A 14,955-nucleotide genomic window follows, 5' to 3' on the forward strand; every position below is an offset into this window, starting at 1 on the left:
GATGACCACCTAGTGGTATATGGACTAGTAAATGAGATTCAAAGACATGGAGTTTAGGAATAAGGGGGAAGAATGGTCTGAAGGCAGCAATGACATTCATATGTGGTTTAAACTGTACCAGGGATTTGGGGTTTGTTCAGGTATAGTGAGGCAGACAGAACAGGAAATTATTGCCTCTGAAAAGATAATCTGTAATTTACAACTCTCAGAAGGTGGGGAGTGAACCATGCTATGCAGGGCCACATGGGAAAAAGCAACAGATTTGGTTAGGAGGGAGAAGGAACAGGAAAAAACAGACAAAGGCTTTTTTTTTTTTGTCTTCCAGTACTGGGGATCAAACTCAGGCCCTCAAAAGCCATTATTGTGGTTTTCCTAGGAAGGAATGAGCAAGGTGAGGTGAGTAACTGAACAGGATTAGGATTACATAGTTAAATAATGTTGTCAAGCTTCTAGCTATATACAGGTAGAATTCCTCTACCCTGATCACCCCAGTTGTCTGATACCTGACCCTGGGGTGATCAGGGTAGAGGAATATTGTCTCCTGGAGTGTAAGAATTAGATGGAGGAAGGTGTATGGGTGGGTATATGGACTCAAGATTGGCTGATTTGCATATAAAAGATGTATTCACAGGCAAGTCATTTATTATCTCTAAGAACAAGTTAACTCTGGAAGGGGAATTCTTTCCCCAGTTAGTTTGTAAGACTCCAAATACCAAGGCATCAAGAATACATGGCTGAAAACAGGTGCACTGGCATAGGCCTGCAACTAAGTTGGGAGAATCACTTGAGCCCAGGAGTTTTTGGCCAGCTTGAGCAACATACTGAGGTCCTGTCTCAAAAATAAATAAAATACATGGCTGGAGGTGGTAGAGTGCAGACTTAACAGGCACAACGTGCTTGCTTCAATTCTCAGTACCCAAAGAAAAAAATACACAAGTTATAGTTAATACAAGGAAGACATATATTCTACCCATTTCCAGCCTGAGTAATAAAAGGAATGAAAAGAGAAAATAGCCACCACCTAAGAAAGCTGTCCTATGTTGTTTTATGTGTTTATCTGATACTTTATTATAGCATCTCCCAGTTATTAATGTTAAACTGAAAATTCAAAGTCCTCCCTCATCTTTCCCTCTCATACATACAGACATAATAACAATGGTAAGTCTTCTGGGGAAATCAAAGAGTTTTATGATCTTCACTTGAATTTTAATCATGAAGTCATAAAGCAAGCACTATTTTCCACTGACATTTGAGCCTATCTGAAGTCACTGCATATAAAACAACTTTTCAAAAACTATATTTCATACTCTAATTCAAGTATACACGAAAGGAATTATTGTAGAATAAGTAGCAACATAAAAAAAATATTGATTCAAGAGAAAGGATATGAACTAAAGAAACTTACAAAGAACTGAATTTCATATAGCAAAAATTAAAAAATCTATTTTATCAGCTTTAACTAAAAGAAATTTAATATCTATTTTCCATTGTAATACTCTCCTTATGCACTATTTTAATGTAGTCAAATTTCAACACAATCTGCTAACAGAGAGCACATCACAAGCACTTTCTATGTATAAGATACTAGGTATCATTTGGATGTGCACATCAATGAGACAATCTATTCTCAAAGAGCTTACATAACCACAGACATACATGACTAACCTAATACAAAATAGAATACGATTAACTGCTTAAAATATAGCACTGTGAAATGCTATGAAGTACAAGGCCAGCTACTCCAACTTCCTTGTTTTAAATGAGAAAACTGAGGCTGAAAGAAATCAAACAAGATAATGCACAGCTAGAAGGAGGCAGATACTTATTTTGATGCCAAATCTAAGACTGACTTCACTCTCTTGTTCTACCTCTAATTTAATCTTTTCCCCCATCACTTTTAATGTAATAAAGAATAACACTGATTTCTCTCTCTCTAATGTAGAAAAATTTAAGCTATTTCCAGGATCTCCACTGACTGACTAATTTGATTTTTTACAGTACTAATATTTAACCGCAGGGGTACTCTACCTCTGAACTACATCCCCAGCCCTTTTATTTTTTATTGTGAGACAGAATCTTGCTAAATTGCTGAGGCTGGCCTTGATTTTGTGATCCTCTTGCCTCAGGGTGCTAAAGTAGCTGGGATTACAGAAATGTACCACTGCTCCTGGCTCAGGATCTTCTTTTAAACATGCACTTAATAGCTGCAGAAAAGCATAATTTCAAAGTGCTACTAATATGAACAAATTTATTAAAATTTGTACAGTGTGCAATGTAAGGTGGCACACACCTGTAATTCCAGTGACTTGGGAGGCTGAGGCAGGTGAATTGCAAGTTCAAGGCCAACTTAGGCAAATTAGCAAGATCTCATTCTCAAAATAAAAAGGAGATAAAGCTCAGTGGTAAAGTGCCCCTGTATTCAATCCCCAGTACTACCAAAAAAGAAAAAAAAAATTGTTCAGTCCTTATTAAATATCAGGTTACTGTGCTAAGTGCTTTACAATTATTTCACTTAAACCTCACAATAACTCTATGAGGTAGATATTATTATTATGGCCATTTTTAGATGAGAAAACTAATGGTAAGTGATTAGTACAAGTTTATACACTTAGAAACGGTAGGCCTGGATTGACTACAAAGCCTGTTTTCATAAGAACTCTACTGTACCATCTACTAGGGGGAAAAAAAATATTTATTTATTTATTTATTTATGGTGCTGGGGATTAAACCCAGCACCTTGTACATGGGAGGCAAGCACTGAGCTATATCCTCAGCACCCCCAAAGGTATATGTTTTAAAATTGATATTTAGAACTCTCAATGAAAGGCCTGTGATCTACACTGGAAAATAATAATTTTCTAAATAACACTTAAAATATCTGTTTAAATTATAGTATATCATGCTGTTCTAAAAAACAAGAAAAATCAAAGGTAGGCAATTTCCAAATTTTCCATTTTGCTTATAGGAGCTTCATATAACTCAAAAAAAAAAAAAAAAACACGGGCTGGGGATGTGGCTCAAGTGGTAGCGCGCTCGCCTAGCATGTATGAGGCACTGGGTTTGATCCTAAGCACCACATAAAAAAATAAAAATAAAGATATTGTGTTCATCTAAAACTGAAAAATAAATATTAAAAAAAAACAGATGACTCTACCAACTGGCAGAACATATAATGAAGAACAGGCCAAATCACACACATATAGTTAAAATTTAATGATCCAAAGACAATTTTCTACACTAAAGTCAATGTGATTCTGATTACAAGCAAAAGGCATATCAGAAAATATGATGCAGGACATAAAGACAGAATAATCCACCTTTATTTCTCAGAAAAGCAAAAACTGACCATTGATACTGGCATAATGACAGATATACATACCAATGGAATAGATTTGAAATTAACCCTTATATTTATGAGTGTATCAGTCAGCTCAGGTTACCATAACAAAATACCATAAATTATGTGGCTTAAATAATCGAAATTTATTTCACATAGTTTTGATGTCCAGAAGTCTAAGATCTGAGTGCCAGTATGGTTGGGTTCTGGTAAAGACCCTCTTTGTGGCTTCCAGACATCACCATTTCACTGTGTCTTCAGAGAGTGGTGACAGAAGGAGAGCACAAGCTCTCTGGTCTCTCTTCTTATGAGGTCACTAATCTTGTGAGGACCCCACCTTCATGAAATTACCTAAATCTAATTACCAAAGGCCTTATCTTCAACTATCATCATATAAGGGTTAGAACCTTATCTTCAACTATCATCATATTAGAGTTAGAACTTCAACATAAAATTTTAGAGGAAGAGAATTCAATCCAGAGCAATGTACAACTGGTTTTCAACAAGGGTGTATAAATGTTCCAGTGGTAAAAGAGTTACTTCAAAAAATGGTGCTGAAACAACTTTGGATAAAGTAGGACATAATTCCTTACATCACACAAAAAAATTAACTCAAAATGGATCTTAGACCATGTAAGAGCCAAAAGTATAAAACCATAAAATCCTTAGAAGAAAATATAAGTAAATCTTTGTAGTAGGCACAGTGGCAAGTCCTGTAGTCCCAGCTACTCCAGAGGTTCGGGCAAGAGGATTGCAAGTTCAAGGGCAGCCTCAGCAATTTAGTAAGACCCTGTCTCAAAATTTAAAAATAAAAATAAAAATGGCTGAAAGTGAAGCTCAGTGGTAGAATGTCCTTGAATTCAATGCCCAATACAAAAAAAAAAAAAAATTAAACTTTCATGTCACAAATGGCACCATCAAGAAAGTGAAAAGACAACCTACAAAATGAAAGAAAATATTTGCAAATCATATATCTGGTAAGAGTCTAATATTCTAGAATATGAGGAATATTCAGTAAAATGATGACAAATAACACAATTTAAAAAATGGCAAAGAACTTTAACAGTCCCAAAAAAAGATATTAAAATGGCAAATAAGTATATAAAATATGCTTAACATTAGGGAAACACAAATGGAAACCACAATGTGATACTAGTTCATATCTACTAGGATAACTATAATAAAAGACAGAGGTATAAATGTTGCTGAGAATATGGAGAAATTCACTCTCATCTACTGACAATGGGAATGTAAAATGGTATAGCCATTTTAGAAAAGTCTGGGAATTCCTCAGTGGATTAAATATAGACTTACCATATGACCTACCAAATTTCACTCCTACATATTTACCCACAAGTAATGAAAACATAAATTCACACAAAATCTTGTACATAAAGGTTCATGGCAGCATTATTCATAATAGCCAAAAAAAAAAAATTAAATGACCATCAACTGATAAATGGATAAATAAAATGTGATATACAACTGAATATTATTCAATAATAAAAAGAAATGAAGTACAGAATGGGATTAAGTTAAATTAGTTTCTCTCATTATTTAGTTGATGAGAATTTTCTAAGTTCATCAAACACACGAATCTCCCAAATACTATAAAGTTTAACTGATGATCTATTTTCAAAAATTTTGACCACATAAAGCTGCTATGGTCTTAATGCTTATGTTCTCCAAATTCTACGTTGAAACTTAATTCAATGTGGTGGTATTAAAAGGTGGGACAGTTGAATGATTATTAGGCCTTGAGGGCTCCAACCTATGAATGGTATTAATGCCCTTTTAAGAGACCTGAGGGAGTTTGTCCATAACAACTGCCATGTGAAGGCATAAAGGAGGTGCCATCTATATGGAAGTAGCCTTCATCAAACACAAAATCTGTTGGAAACTTTATCTAGAACTTCCCAAAATACAGAACTGTAGTGATTAATTTCTGTTGTTTATAAGTTACTAGAACTAAGGTACTTCCTTTTTTAGCAGTTCAAATGAACTAAGACATAAGCCATGAGAATAAAAACAGTTATGATCTAATATATTTTATAAACTATTTATTTAAAGTTTTATTTTTAAAAAATTTATATTTTTTTAGCTGTAGTTGGACATGATAGCTTTATTTTTATTTATTCTTATGTGGTGCTGAGGATTGAACTCAGTGTCTCACACATGCTAGGCGAGTGTTCTATTACTGAGCCACGACCCCCGCCCCTATTTAATAAATCAGTATGTGCCAATGGTTCTCAATAGCCACACACACCTAACTCCCAGAGGACATATAGCAAAGTCTGAAGACGGCACAACTAACATCATAAAATGCACAGCACTGCCCCCACAACAAAAAAAAAGTATCTAAACCAAAATGTCAATGGTGTCACCCTAGCATAGAATAATTCATTCAAATTATCAGAGAGCACACCATTCATTTCTTCTCTCCTAAGATCAGTCTTTTGTGTGTATGTGTGTGTGTGCATATATATATATATATGTGTGTGTGTGTGTGCGCGCGCGCATGTGTATGTGTTAGAGATCAAACCTAGGCCTTTGTACATGCTAAGCACACACTCTACCACTGAGCAACAACTGCAGGCCAGGATCAGTCTTAAATCTGTACTGAGCTTCTACTAATAATTAGCCTATGATATTAATAGATTCTACTAATACTAATTACTATGGTAATTTATAATTCAAATTAATAGATTTTCCTTTCCAGGTTATTAAAGAGATGAAAATAAATGAAATGAAAACATACACACACTATACATGCTTAAAAATACCAATTATTTATTAGAATTAAATGTAATAGGAAAAAAGAGCACTTACTGTAAAAATGTTCTAAATTCTAAAGCTTCAACATTCTCCACAGGAATAGGCTCATGATTTGTTATACTGTCTGATGTCTGTCCAATAATATGGAAATAGAAGTCAGGAACCCTTACTAAAAGGACTGCTTTGTGTGCTTTGAACAAAGTATAATCTGTAGAGAAAGTAACATCTGTATGGATTTCTTCCCTTAAAAGCCTATAAGGAATAAAATAGAATCATAGTTTAATTAGTGATGCTAAGAAATATAGAATTTTTATAAAGCAGATTTAAAAATAACATAATTTTAAAATGTACAGGAAACAAAATAAGTTAATAGTAAAAATAGGTTTGTTCTAACTTCATTCCAAAGAACACTACTTAATATTGGCTTAGAATCTAATGTTCTAAGAATTTATAGTAAAAACAAAGGCAATTTCACTAAAAGAATAAGACCATTTTTTCCAAAATGTATTTTAATTAATTCCTTCTAATAATAAAATTTATTTTATACTTACGTTGTCTTTCATATGTAATGTACCTCCTTTAGATTTTTTTTTGAAACACAGAACACAAAGTTAATATGGTTGCTGACTATTAAGAAGAATAAACTTTTTAAAAATCTTACCAAAATTGAAGCAAAAAAAGTCAATGGCCAATAACACAAACAAATCAAACATAACAATAGACAATTCAGGTTAGAAACTGGTACACTTTGTTCTGATTGTTAATTACCAAGTCTGACATGCAAGCTTGGATGTCAAGAATGTGACATTTAGGCCCTTTTCCATCCACCCAAATAGAATTAGTCATGCTGTAATCTATTTTTAAAATTATGAACTCAGGGGTAAACCCATTCAAATCCCTTTACTAGTATAGAGACATAATTATGATAAAGCCTATTGATTTCATTCATACAGAAAGTAATGGAAGAACAGAAATAAAAAATTGAAACTTTTTAATCTTTTGTCTTTTTGCAGTAACCATTATACTTACACTCTAAATATGAAACAATACTTGATATCACTATAGCAATATAATTGTCAAGGTATGTATTCTCAGAAGACTTCTATATTGCAAGATATAATTGGCAATCACACTAGTACACTATAGACTATACAAATAATGGGTAAAGATATCCATCTTGGAAAGTTGCCAATGACACTCATCCTCCCTCAAGAGCAAGCAAATGGCTTCTTCCTCTAATCCCATTACATTCAGTACATACCTTTATTACAGCACTTCTGCCATTGCATCATTATTTTTATGTGTGTTCTCCCTATTAGACAATGAACTCCCCAAGGATAAAAACTGTATATCTTCAGTATACAGCAAGAGTTCAATATCTGTTTATTAAAAGATCCTATTTTACCCTAAACAAAACAATTTTTTTCTTTTTTTAATTAGTTGTTCAAAACATTACAAAGCTCTTGACATATCATATTTCATACATTTCAAAACAAATATTTCAGAGCACAAAAGCTTTCAAAATCTTGAAAATAATAAGCAGACATATGTCTTATTTTGATCAATATTTTCATCATATTATTTTCCTAAGTAATTTTAAAGTTATACAAATGTGCTGTCCTTTCAAACTTTAATTAAAAAACTCAAATTGTACACTCAATTTGTTCCTTTCTCCCACCCATTTTCTCCCTTCTTCAAGTGAATAAGGAAGCACTGCAGCTGGTAGCCAAACCACCATCACTAGGGAATCTCCTGTTTGTAAGAGATACTCCTGAGTATTTGTTAAATGAAAGAAAAACGTTGTGTTAAAATTTATTAGTGTGGGAGCTGGGGCTGTAGCTCAGTGGTAGAGCACCTACCTGATATGTGTGAGGCCCTGGGTTCGATCCTCAACACAACATAGAAATAAATAAATATTTAAAAATTATTAATGTGGAAATATAGTGCTTTTTATTTTATAAAACCATTTGTATCTGTTGTGAGTATATCCTGTAACCATTATAACTAACAAATTCTGACTCAGATTGGCTTGAACATGAAGAGGGGTTACTGACTTAAGTAACAGTAAAGCCTAGAGGGCGGGCAGACTGAAGCAAAAGCAAAAGCTCAAGATTGTCAAGACCCAGCTTCTTTCCGCCTCATTTCTTTGCTAACTACTGTATTAACCTGTCTTAGTTCACTTTATACTGCTATAACAGAATACCAAAAATTTAATGGATTACAGTTCTATAGGCTGGCAAGTCCAATATCAAGGTGCCAACGCCTGGCAAGGGCTTCCTCGACTCATTATTACATGGTGGAAGGCAAGAGGGCAGGAAGAATTAAGAGGAGGGAAAATTCTTTTATAAGAACATAAGTCCTCATAACCTATGAGGATGGTACCCTCATGGCCTTTATTGCCACTTAAGGGTCCCACCTCTCAATACTACTACAATGGCAGTTAAATTTCAACTTGAATTTTGGAGGGGACAAATAGTTGAATCATAGAATTGTCTAACTAAAACATTTTAGACTGCTGCTAAAAATCCCAGTTATCACTAAACCATAATACCTGCCCTCAAGGAATTTATAGTATAGTAGGGAAACCAGTCCTGAAATTATTCAGAGTGTGATACACTCAATAGCACAAATTTTTTTCAAGTACAGACTAAGACCTCATAGAGAAATAAAGGAAAGTAGGAGGGAGTTCCTGGGCTCCACAATCCTTACAAAGTTAAGTGTGAGCATGGAATTACAACATGGTCTGCATAGAATACTGAGAAGGTTAAAAGTGATGGATGAAGCTGAGGGACAAGGATGAATAAGAGAGACAAACAGCTTAACTATATTCTTCAGTTGAAGGGGAGTCACCAAATAGTTTGAAACATAGGCAAGTTTATTTTTCAAAATATTACCTGTTAGCCAGGCATGGTGGCACATACCTATAATCCCAATAACTCAGGAGGGAAATGCAAATTTATGGCCAATCTCAGCAATTTAGCAAGACCCTATCTCAAAATAAAAAATAAAAAGCACTGGGTATGTACCTCCGTGGTAGAGTACACTGGGCTAAATCCCCAGTATAGCCCCCAACCAAATCACGTGTTAGTTGTGTAATGAAAGAGTTAGAAGAAAATAAGAATGAAGATGAGACAACTATTAAACAGCAGGAAGATGACGTAAAGAATTGGAGCCAGGGGAGGATCAGTGGTTGAGAAAGAGGGATTAGAGGGGCTGGGGTTGTGGCTCAGCAGTAGAGTGCTCGCCTAGCCCAGGTGAGGCACTGGGTTCAATCCTCAGCACCATATAAAAATGAATAAATAAATTAAAGATACAACTAAACTACAACTAAAAAATAAATATTAAAAAATATTTTTAAAAAAGAAAGAGGGGTTAGAATTAATAAAGTTGGCAGGAGTTAGCAACTGGATCTAGAAGGCAAAATGAAGGGATTAACCCTTGGTCTGAGTAACTGGGTGCTGGTGATATCAGCAACCATTAATCTGTATTTGCTAGTCCACGTTCCATCTTAACTCCAGGTGTATTTCCAATTGTCTCTGAATACAGAGCTTCCCAAGCATTCATTATACACCTCCATTTCAAATGTCCTAAGATTTGGGGCCATCTTCCATTCTTCCCTTCCCTAGTTACCCAACATGTAATCAGTCACCTGTTATTTATCACTTGACTACTATAAAATCTCACTAGTCAGTTTCCAATTTCTTTTTTCAAATTCAAAATCTAAATATTTTAATTCCTATTTTTAAAATACCACTTCCTCCAGAATACATTACAAACATTTCCCTGGTAGAAGAAAGCCTCTTATCCAGTGACTCTGGAGGCTGAGGCAGGAGACCTCATAAGTTCAAGGTCAGCATGGGTAACTTAGCAAGACCCTGTCTCAAAATAAAAAAAATAAAAAATAAAAAAGAATGGGGATCTAATTCAGTGGTAGAGTGCCCCTAGGTTCAATCCCAGTACCACAAAAAAGAAAAAAAATGAGAGAGAGAGAGAGAGAGGGAGAAAGACAGAGAGAGACTCTGTTATCAAGTCTTAGAGTATCTACTTGCCTTCCTATGTTGTCATTTTGATCATCTGCCATATTCTAATAAAGTGACAAACTCATTAATTATATGTGAACTGGTATGGACCACATGCCCTCATGTCCTAATCACATCTGAATAGATGAAGGACTGAGCCAAAGTTAGCCTTCAGCCAATGTGGTAGTCAAGCAAGACAATGCCAGCAGAAGGGACCCTGCTTAGATGCCATCAGTTGATGGGACCAACCAATGGCATTTAAGAGCATTCTGAAGCAAATCAATGGTATAGTAAGAAAAAGAAATGGTGAGGAGAGAAGCAAATATGATGAAACAAAGTTACTAGAAGATCAGTTTCTAAAGCTACTGTAGAGAAGGCAGACTGCCTGGGTTTATGTTATGGCTCATATTCTGCCCATGTGATCCTGGGCAAGTCACTTTAAAGATTCTGGAGGCAGACTTCCAAGGTTCTTACTCTATTACTTTTTCTATAAAGTTCATACAATGTGTCTTTAATTTTTTAAATGAGAATGATAACAGGACTTACTTCACTGTGATTCATGAGAAAAATAAATAAAAACATTACACGTAAGCCCAGTATCTAGTTAGTAGTAGGATGGTAATACATATTAGCTTTTTCTTATAAAACTGTCCCAAACAATGGTCTATGAATTTATATGGTCTTATTATGCAATTATTGTCATATCCCAAGCAACTTTCTAGTTCTGCATCTAATCTTTTTTTTTTTTTTTAACTGCTGAAACTATTTCCTGTTTTTCTTCACTTCTCCACATTATCTCATTGGCTCAGGTAACCTAGAATCTAATATAACTTGCTTTCACAAATAAATCAAGTTCTTTCAAATCTCTGTCTGTGTAAGACACATCCACCATGTTTAAACATCCTCTAGTTCTTTCTTCCCAATCTTTATTTCAATTCTTAATCCCCAAGAGCTCACTCAAATTTATCACCCTATAAATCCTTCCTCAACCTACTTCCACCACCACTTTTGTTTAGTCATCTCTCTCTCACTAAAGTGCAAGCACAAACACCAGAGCAATGTCTTAATCTTTGATTCCTCATGACCTAGTACAGGACTAGATATATGAGTGGAACTAGATGTTACATTAATATTTGTAGAATAAATCAGTGATATTGCTGTGCTTGGGGAAGATTAACTTAGCATGTAAGGTGATTAGGTAAGTATATGAAGTTTTTCAATGTTGTTAAAAAAAATACTGTCACATCTATTTTTCTTTGCTTATAATTGGAACTTGGGAGTTTAGAGTCCTATTCTCAATTCCATTAGGATGAAGACAAACTGTTCACCAACTACACTTTTGGGGGTGGGGGTTATCAGGGATTGAACTCAGTGGCACCCAATCACTGAACCACATCCCCAGCCCTTTCTATATTTTATTTAGAGACAGGATTTCACTAAGTTGCTAAGGCCCCCATAAGTTGTTGAGGCTGGCTTTGAACCTATGATCCTCCTGTCTCAGCCTCCCCAGCGGCTGGGATTAAAAACGTGCACCACCATACCTGGCACCTCATTTCTTTTATCTAATTTAGATGTGTTACCTTTCTTAAATTCATGACACTTCAAGGCTCACAAAACAGCCAGACAAATAAAGCCACTAAAAAGAGGGAGAATCTCATCCTTAGTTATCCTTAGGAAGAGAACAGCTTCATTCTTATTTTTTCCTCTTTTATATCAGTCCCCCACTGGTGGATACAAAGTAGTATCCCTGGTAGATAGGCCAAAATTAAAGGGATTTTTTTTCTTTAATAAAATTCCAGTTCTTGCTATAGGAAATCTTTAGTGTGGACGAGTTTCTTTCAGAAAGCACTTTTTAAATGTAGAATGGTGCACAATTGCTAGTTATTATTAGTAATTCTGTGTACTCTGGTTCAGTGGTCCTCAAAGTAGGACTGCAACCAAGAGAATGAGCAGCACCTGGTCCTTATCAGAACTATAAAACCTTGGGGCCCCGGTCCCAGACCAACTGAATCAGAACTTTGGGCTGGGACCCAGTCAACCTGTTTTAACAAGCCCCTCAGGTGATTCTGATGCACACTTAAGTTCAAGAAACAATGTTTTAAAGGTAATGGAGATTAGCTGAATTAATTTTCTTTATAAAGAGAGATGACTTTAAATGGGTTCTTTACAGATTAAGGAAGATATTCACAGGCCTAGCTTCGGGACAACCCTTCATTTTCTTGGGTCCTCCTGGGAGATGGGAGTTGGTAGGAACCATAGAGTGTTCTAGATGGAGAGGGAAAGCCAGGTTGCAATCAGGAAGTATTTCTATATAAGCATTCCTGGTAAACCTTTTAAAAGAGAGCTCCAGCAGAGCTCACAGAAAAGGGCAAATCCAAGTCTCCAGTAATTTGTTCTATCTTTCCTCAATACAATACAAATATGCCTAATTTCAACTACTTTCTTAAATTAAAAAAAAAAAAAGTGTATGTCTCTTAACAGGAATCCACCCCGACCTTAGTGATTTGTCTTCAACACAATAGAGCCTGCCCCTTGTTAGAATATTTTAGCACAAACGGGTGCTGCATATGACCACAATTTTGCTTTTCCTTTGAATGTGGTCAGTGGTGTCTGAAATGCTGAGACTGGTTATCTGGGTGTCGGAGGAGTGGAGAGACTGGCGAACATCCGCAGTTGCCGGAGTCGAGGGGAACAAGGTAAGGAGGGATGTGGGAGACGAGTTGGGCGAAGGTGGACACTGAAGTAACTGATGCAGCCAGAGTTCCCGCCTCCTCCTACCTGAGCATATCCTGGCTGAGCTGCTCCGACACCGTCGCCTTCAGCCGGCGCCGTTCACAGAGCCCCTTCCTTTGCAACCCTTTACTGCAAACTCCAGGGGACCCCAGAAGTGCCACGGGGACCGTGGCGCCCTCCTCACAGCGGGCCATAACCTACTGAGGTGCTGCGGCAGACACAGTACTGGGCCTCACTCGCCCCGCCCTGGAGGAAAAAGGGGGCGTTTCCGACAGAACGCTCCACTAGACCCGAATCCGCCCCCTAAGGAAAAAGGTTGACGCCCCTCTTCTGTTTGCCTAAGGTCTCTTATAGCTGTCGGACCGCCCTCGGGGCGATTTCGCAGGCCCAGGACGGCACGTGACCCCTGGGCGTGCGCAGGCGTAGTAGCTCTGTTTACCTCAGCTTGCGGGCGCCTACCCAGTATTGCCAGCTAACTGGCGGTCCTGCAGGACCGGGCCTGGCGGACCTGTCTGTCCCTCGTCTTTGCTTTGCGGTTAGTGTCAACCATTCATTTTAATAAACACGTTTTTTAGAACTAAATTCAAACCAATACGATCAGCCTTTGTATGCTGTGTCGTCCTGACATGTCTGCGTTTTTTTCTTTTCCCCATGAAAAACTGATACATATGACGGTTCCAGTAGCGAGTCTCACCCCCTCTCTTACCTGCTTCTCAGCCCTGAAGAATAAATACTTTGGGCAAGAAAAATTGGGAGTAGAGGAACAAATTACTAAACTCTGCCGCAAAAATAATCCTGAGTCCAATACAAAGGGTATTTACAGGGTCTCCAAGATTCCGTCCTTTTCTGATCCAAGGAGTGATTCATGTAACTGTTCTTGGATTTGAACTGAGAAAGGTCAAATTTTATTACATAATTTTGCGTATAAATCCCAAAATTTTATGATCAGGAAGGTAGAATAAAAGTAAGTTGAGAGGGACAGAGGCTTCCATTGAGTAGAGAAGTGGGTGGAGGAGCTCTAGAATTTTGAAGACAGTGCTTCACTTGAAAGTTTCAGTACTTTTTATTTGATCACTTGCTGGAAAAAAAAAAAAAAGCTTGTTAGTTCTGCTTTATTGACAAGTTCTGCATACACTGGAGAGTAACAATTGCTTAGAAAATATATGGACTTTGTAACATAAGATTGACCCAGAGGTAGTCATTTCTCCAAATGCCCCCTTTCAGATACTCACTCAGAAACATGACATTTTAATCTGAATGCTTATTGTGTGATGAAAACATTCTTGTTGCTTTATTTTGTATTAACTCAGTCCTTACGTTAACTGTCTAGATAGGTACTTCCCTGAACCCCAATTTACAGATGAGGGAAACAGAGAGGATAGGTAACTTGACCACGATCACACAACAAGCTTGAAAATAAAAAACCATCTTTACCTTTTGATTGATGAATTTAGTCAACTTACATTTACTGTTGGTGGGAATATAAATTGTTTTAGACATTATGAAAAACAGTACAGCGAGTCCTCAAAAATTTAAAAATAGAACTACCATATGATCCAGCAATCTCTCTTCTGGATGTATATGGAAAAGAAATGAAATCAGCACCTCAGAGAGAAACCTGCCCTCCCATGTTCATTGTAGCATTATTCAAATTATTTAAAAGTTAATTATGTGAAATAATATAATAATTGACTTGACTGATTATTTCACGGTATCAAAACATCATGTTGTACACTTTAAATTAAACCAGGCTGTCTAGTGTCAGGATCTTTCCCTTCAAAACTGTGCCTCTTTATCAGAGTTATTGATGCCTCTTTATCAGCTGGTGAAGTAAAAACTAGGCTATTCTCTGGTTGGGAATAAATTTTTGGACATGTAATTTAACCTGAGGCAGCTTAGGCAACTGACTATGTAAAGTGATTAAAGAATAAATGCCCCTTAAGAGAGAGGGGGGGGGGCAGGCAGGCACAAGGAGCTGGGGGTATAGCTCAGTGGTAGTGCTTAGTATGTGTGAGGCCCCAGGTTTGTTTTTTTTTTAAAGTCCTATCATTGATGCTTCACATTCTACTAGGAGATACTTCTTAAAGCTTC

At 36.4% G+C, this 14,955-nt stretch overlaps 1 protein-coding gene across 2 annotated transcripts in view; it reads right to left on the reverse strand.

The window, feature by feature from the left end:
* Btbd8 (BTB domain containing 8) overlaps nt 1-13,270 on the reverse strand; it is an 82,346-nt gene extending 69,076 nt beyond the window's left edge. The window contains exons 1-2 of one of the 2 annotated variants that reach the window (XM_015500845.2): nt 12,910-13,270; nt 6,167-6,364 (exon numbers count right to left, since the gene is read on the reverse strand). In XM_015500845.2, coding sequence (XP_015356331.2) covers nt 6,167-6,364; nt 12,910-13,058 — 347 coding nt within the window. In that variant the 5' untranslated portion in view covers nt 13,059-13,270. The remainder of the gene's footprint in view (nt 1-6,166; nt 6,365-12,909) is intronic. The other variant, XM_048814461.1, reaches the window with a different exon arrangement.
* Nucleotides 13,271-14,955: the final 1,685 nt, after the last annotated feature.

Source organism: Marmota marmota, unplaced genomic scaffold (assembly GCF_001458135.2).
Source record: "Marmota marmota marmota unplaced genomic scaffold, marMar, whole genome shotgun sequence".
NCBI classification, from domain to species: Eukaryota; Metazoa; Chordata; class Mammalia; order Rodentia; family Sciuridae; genus Marmota; species Marmota marmota.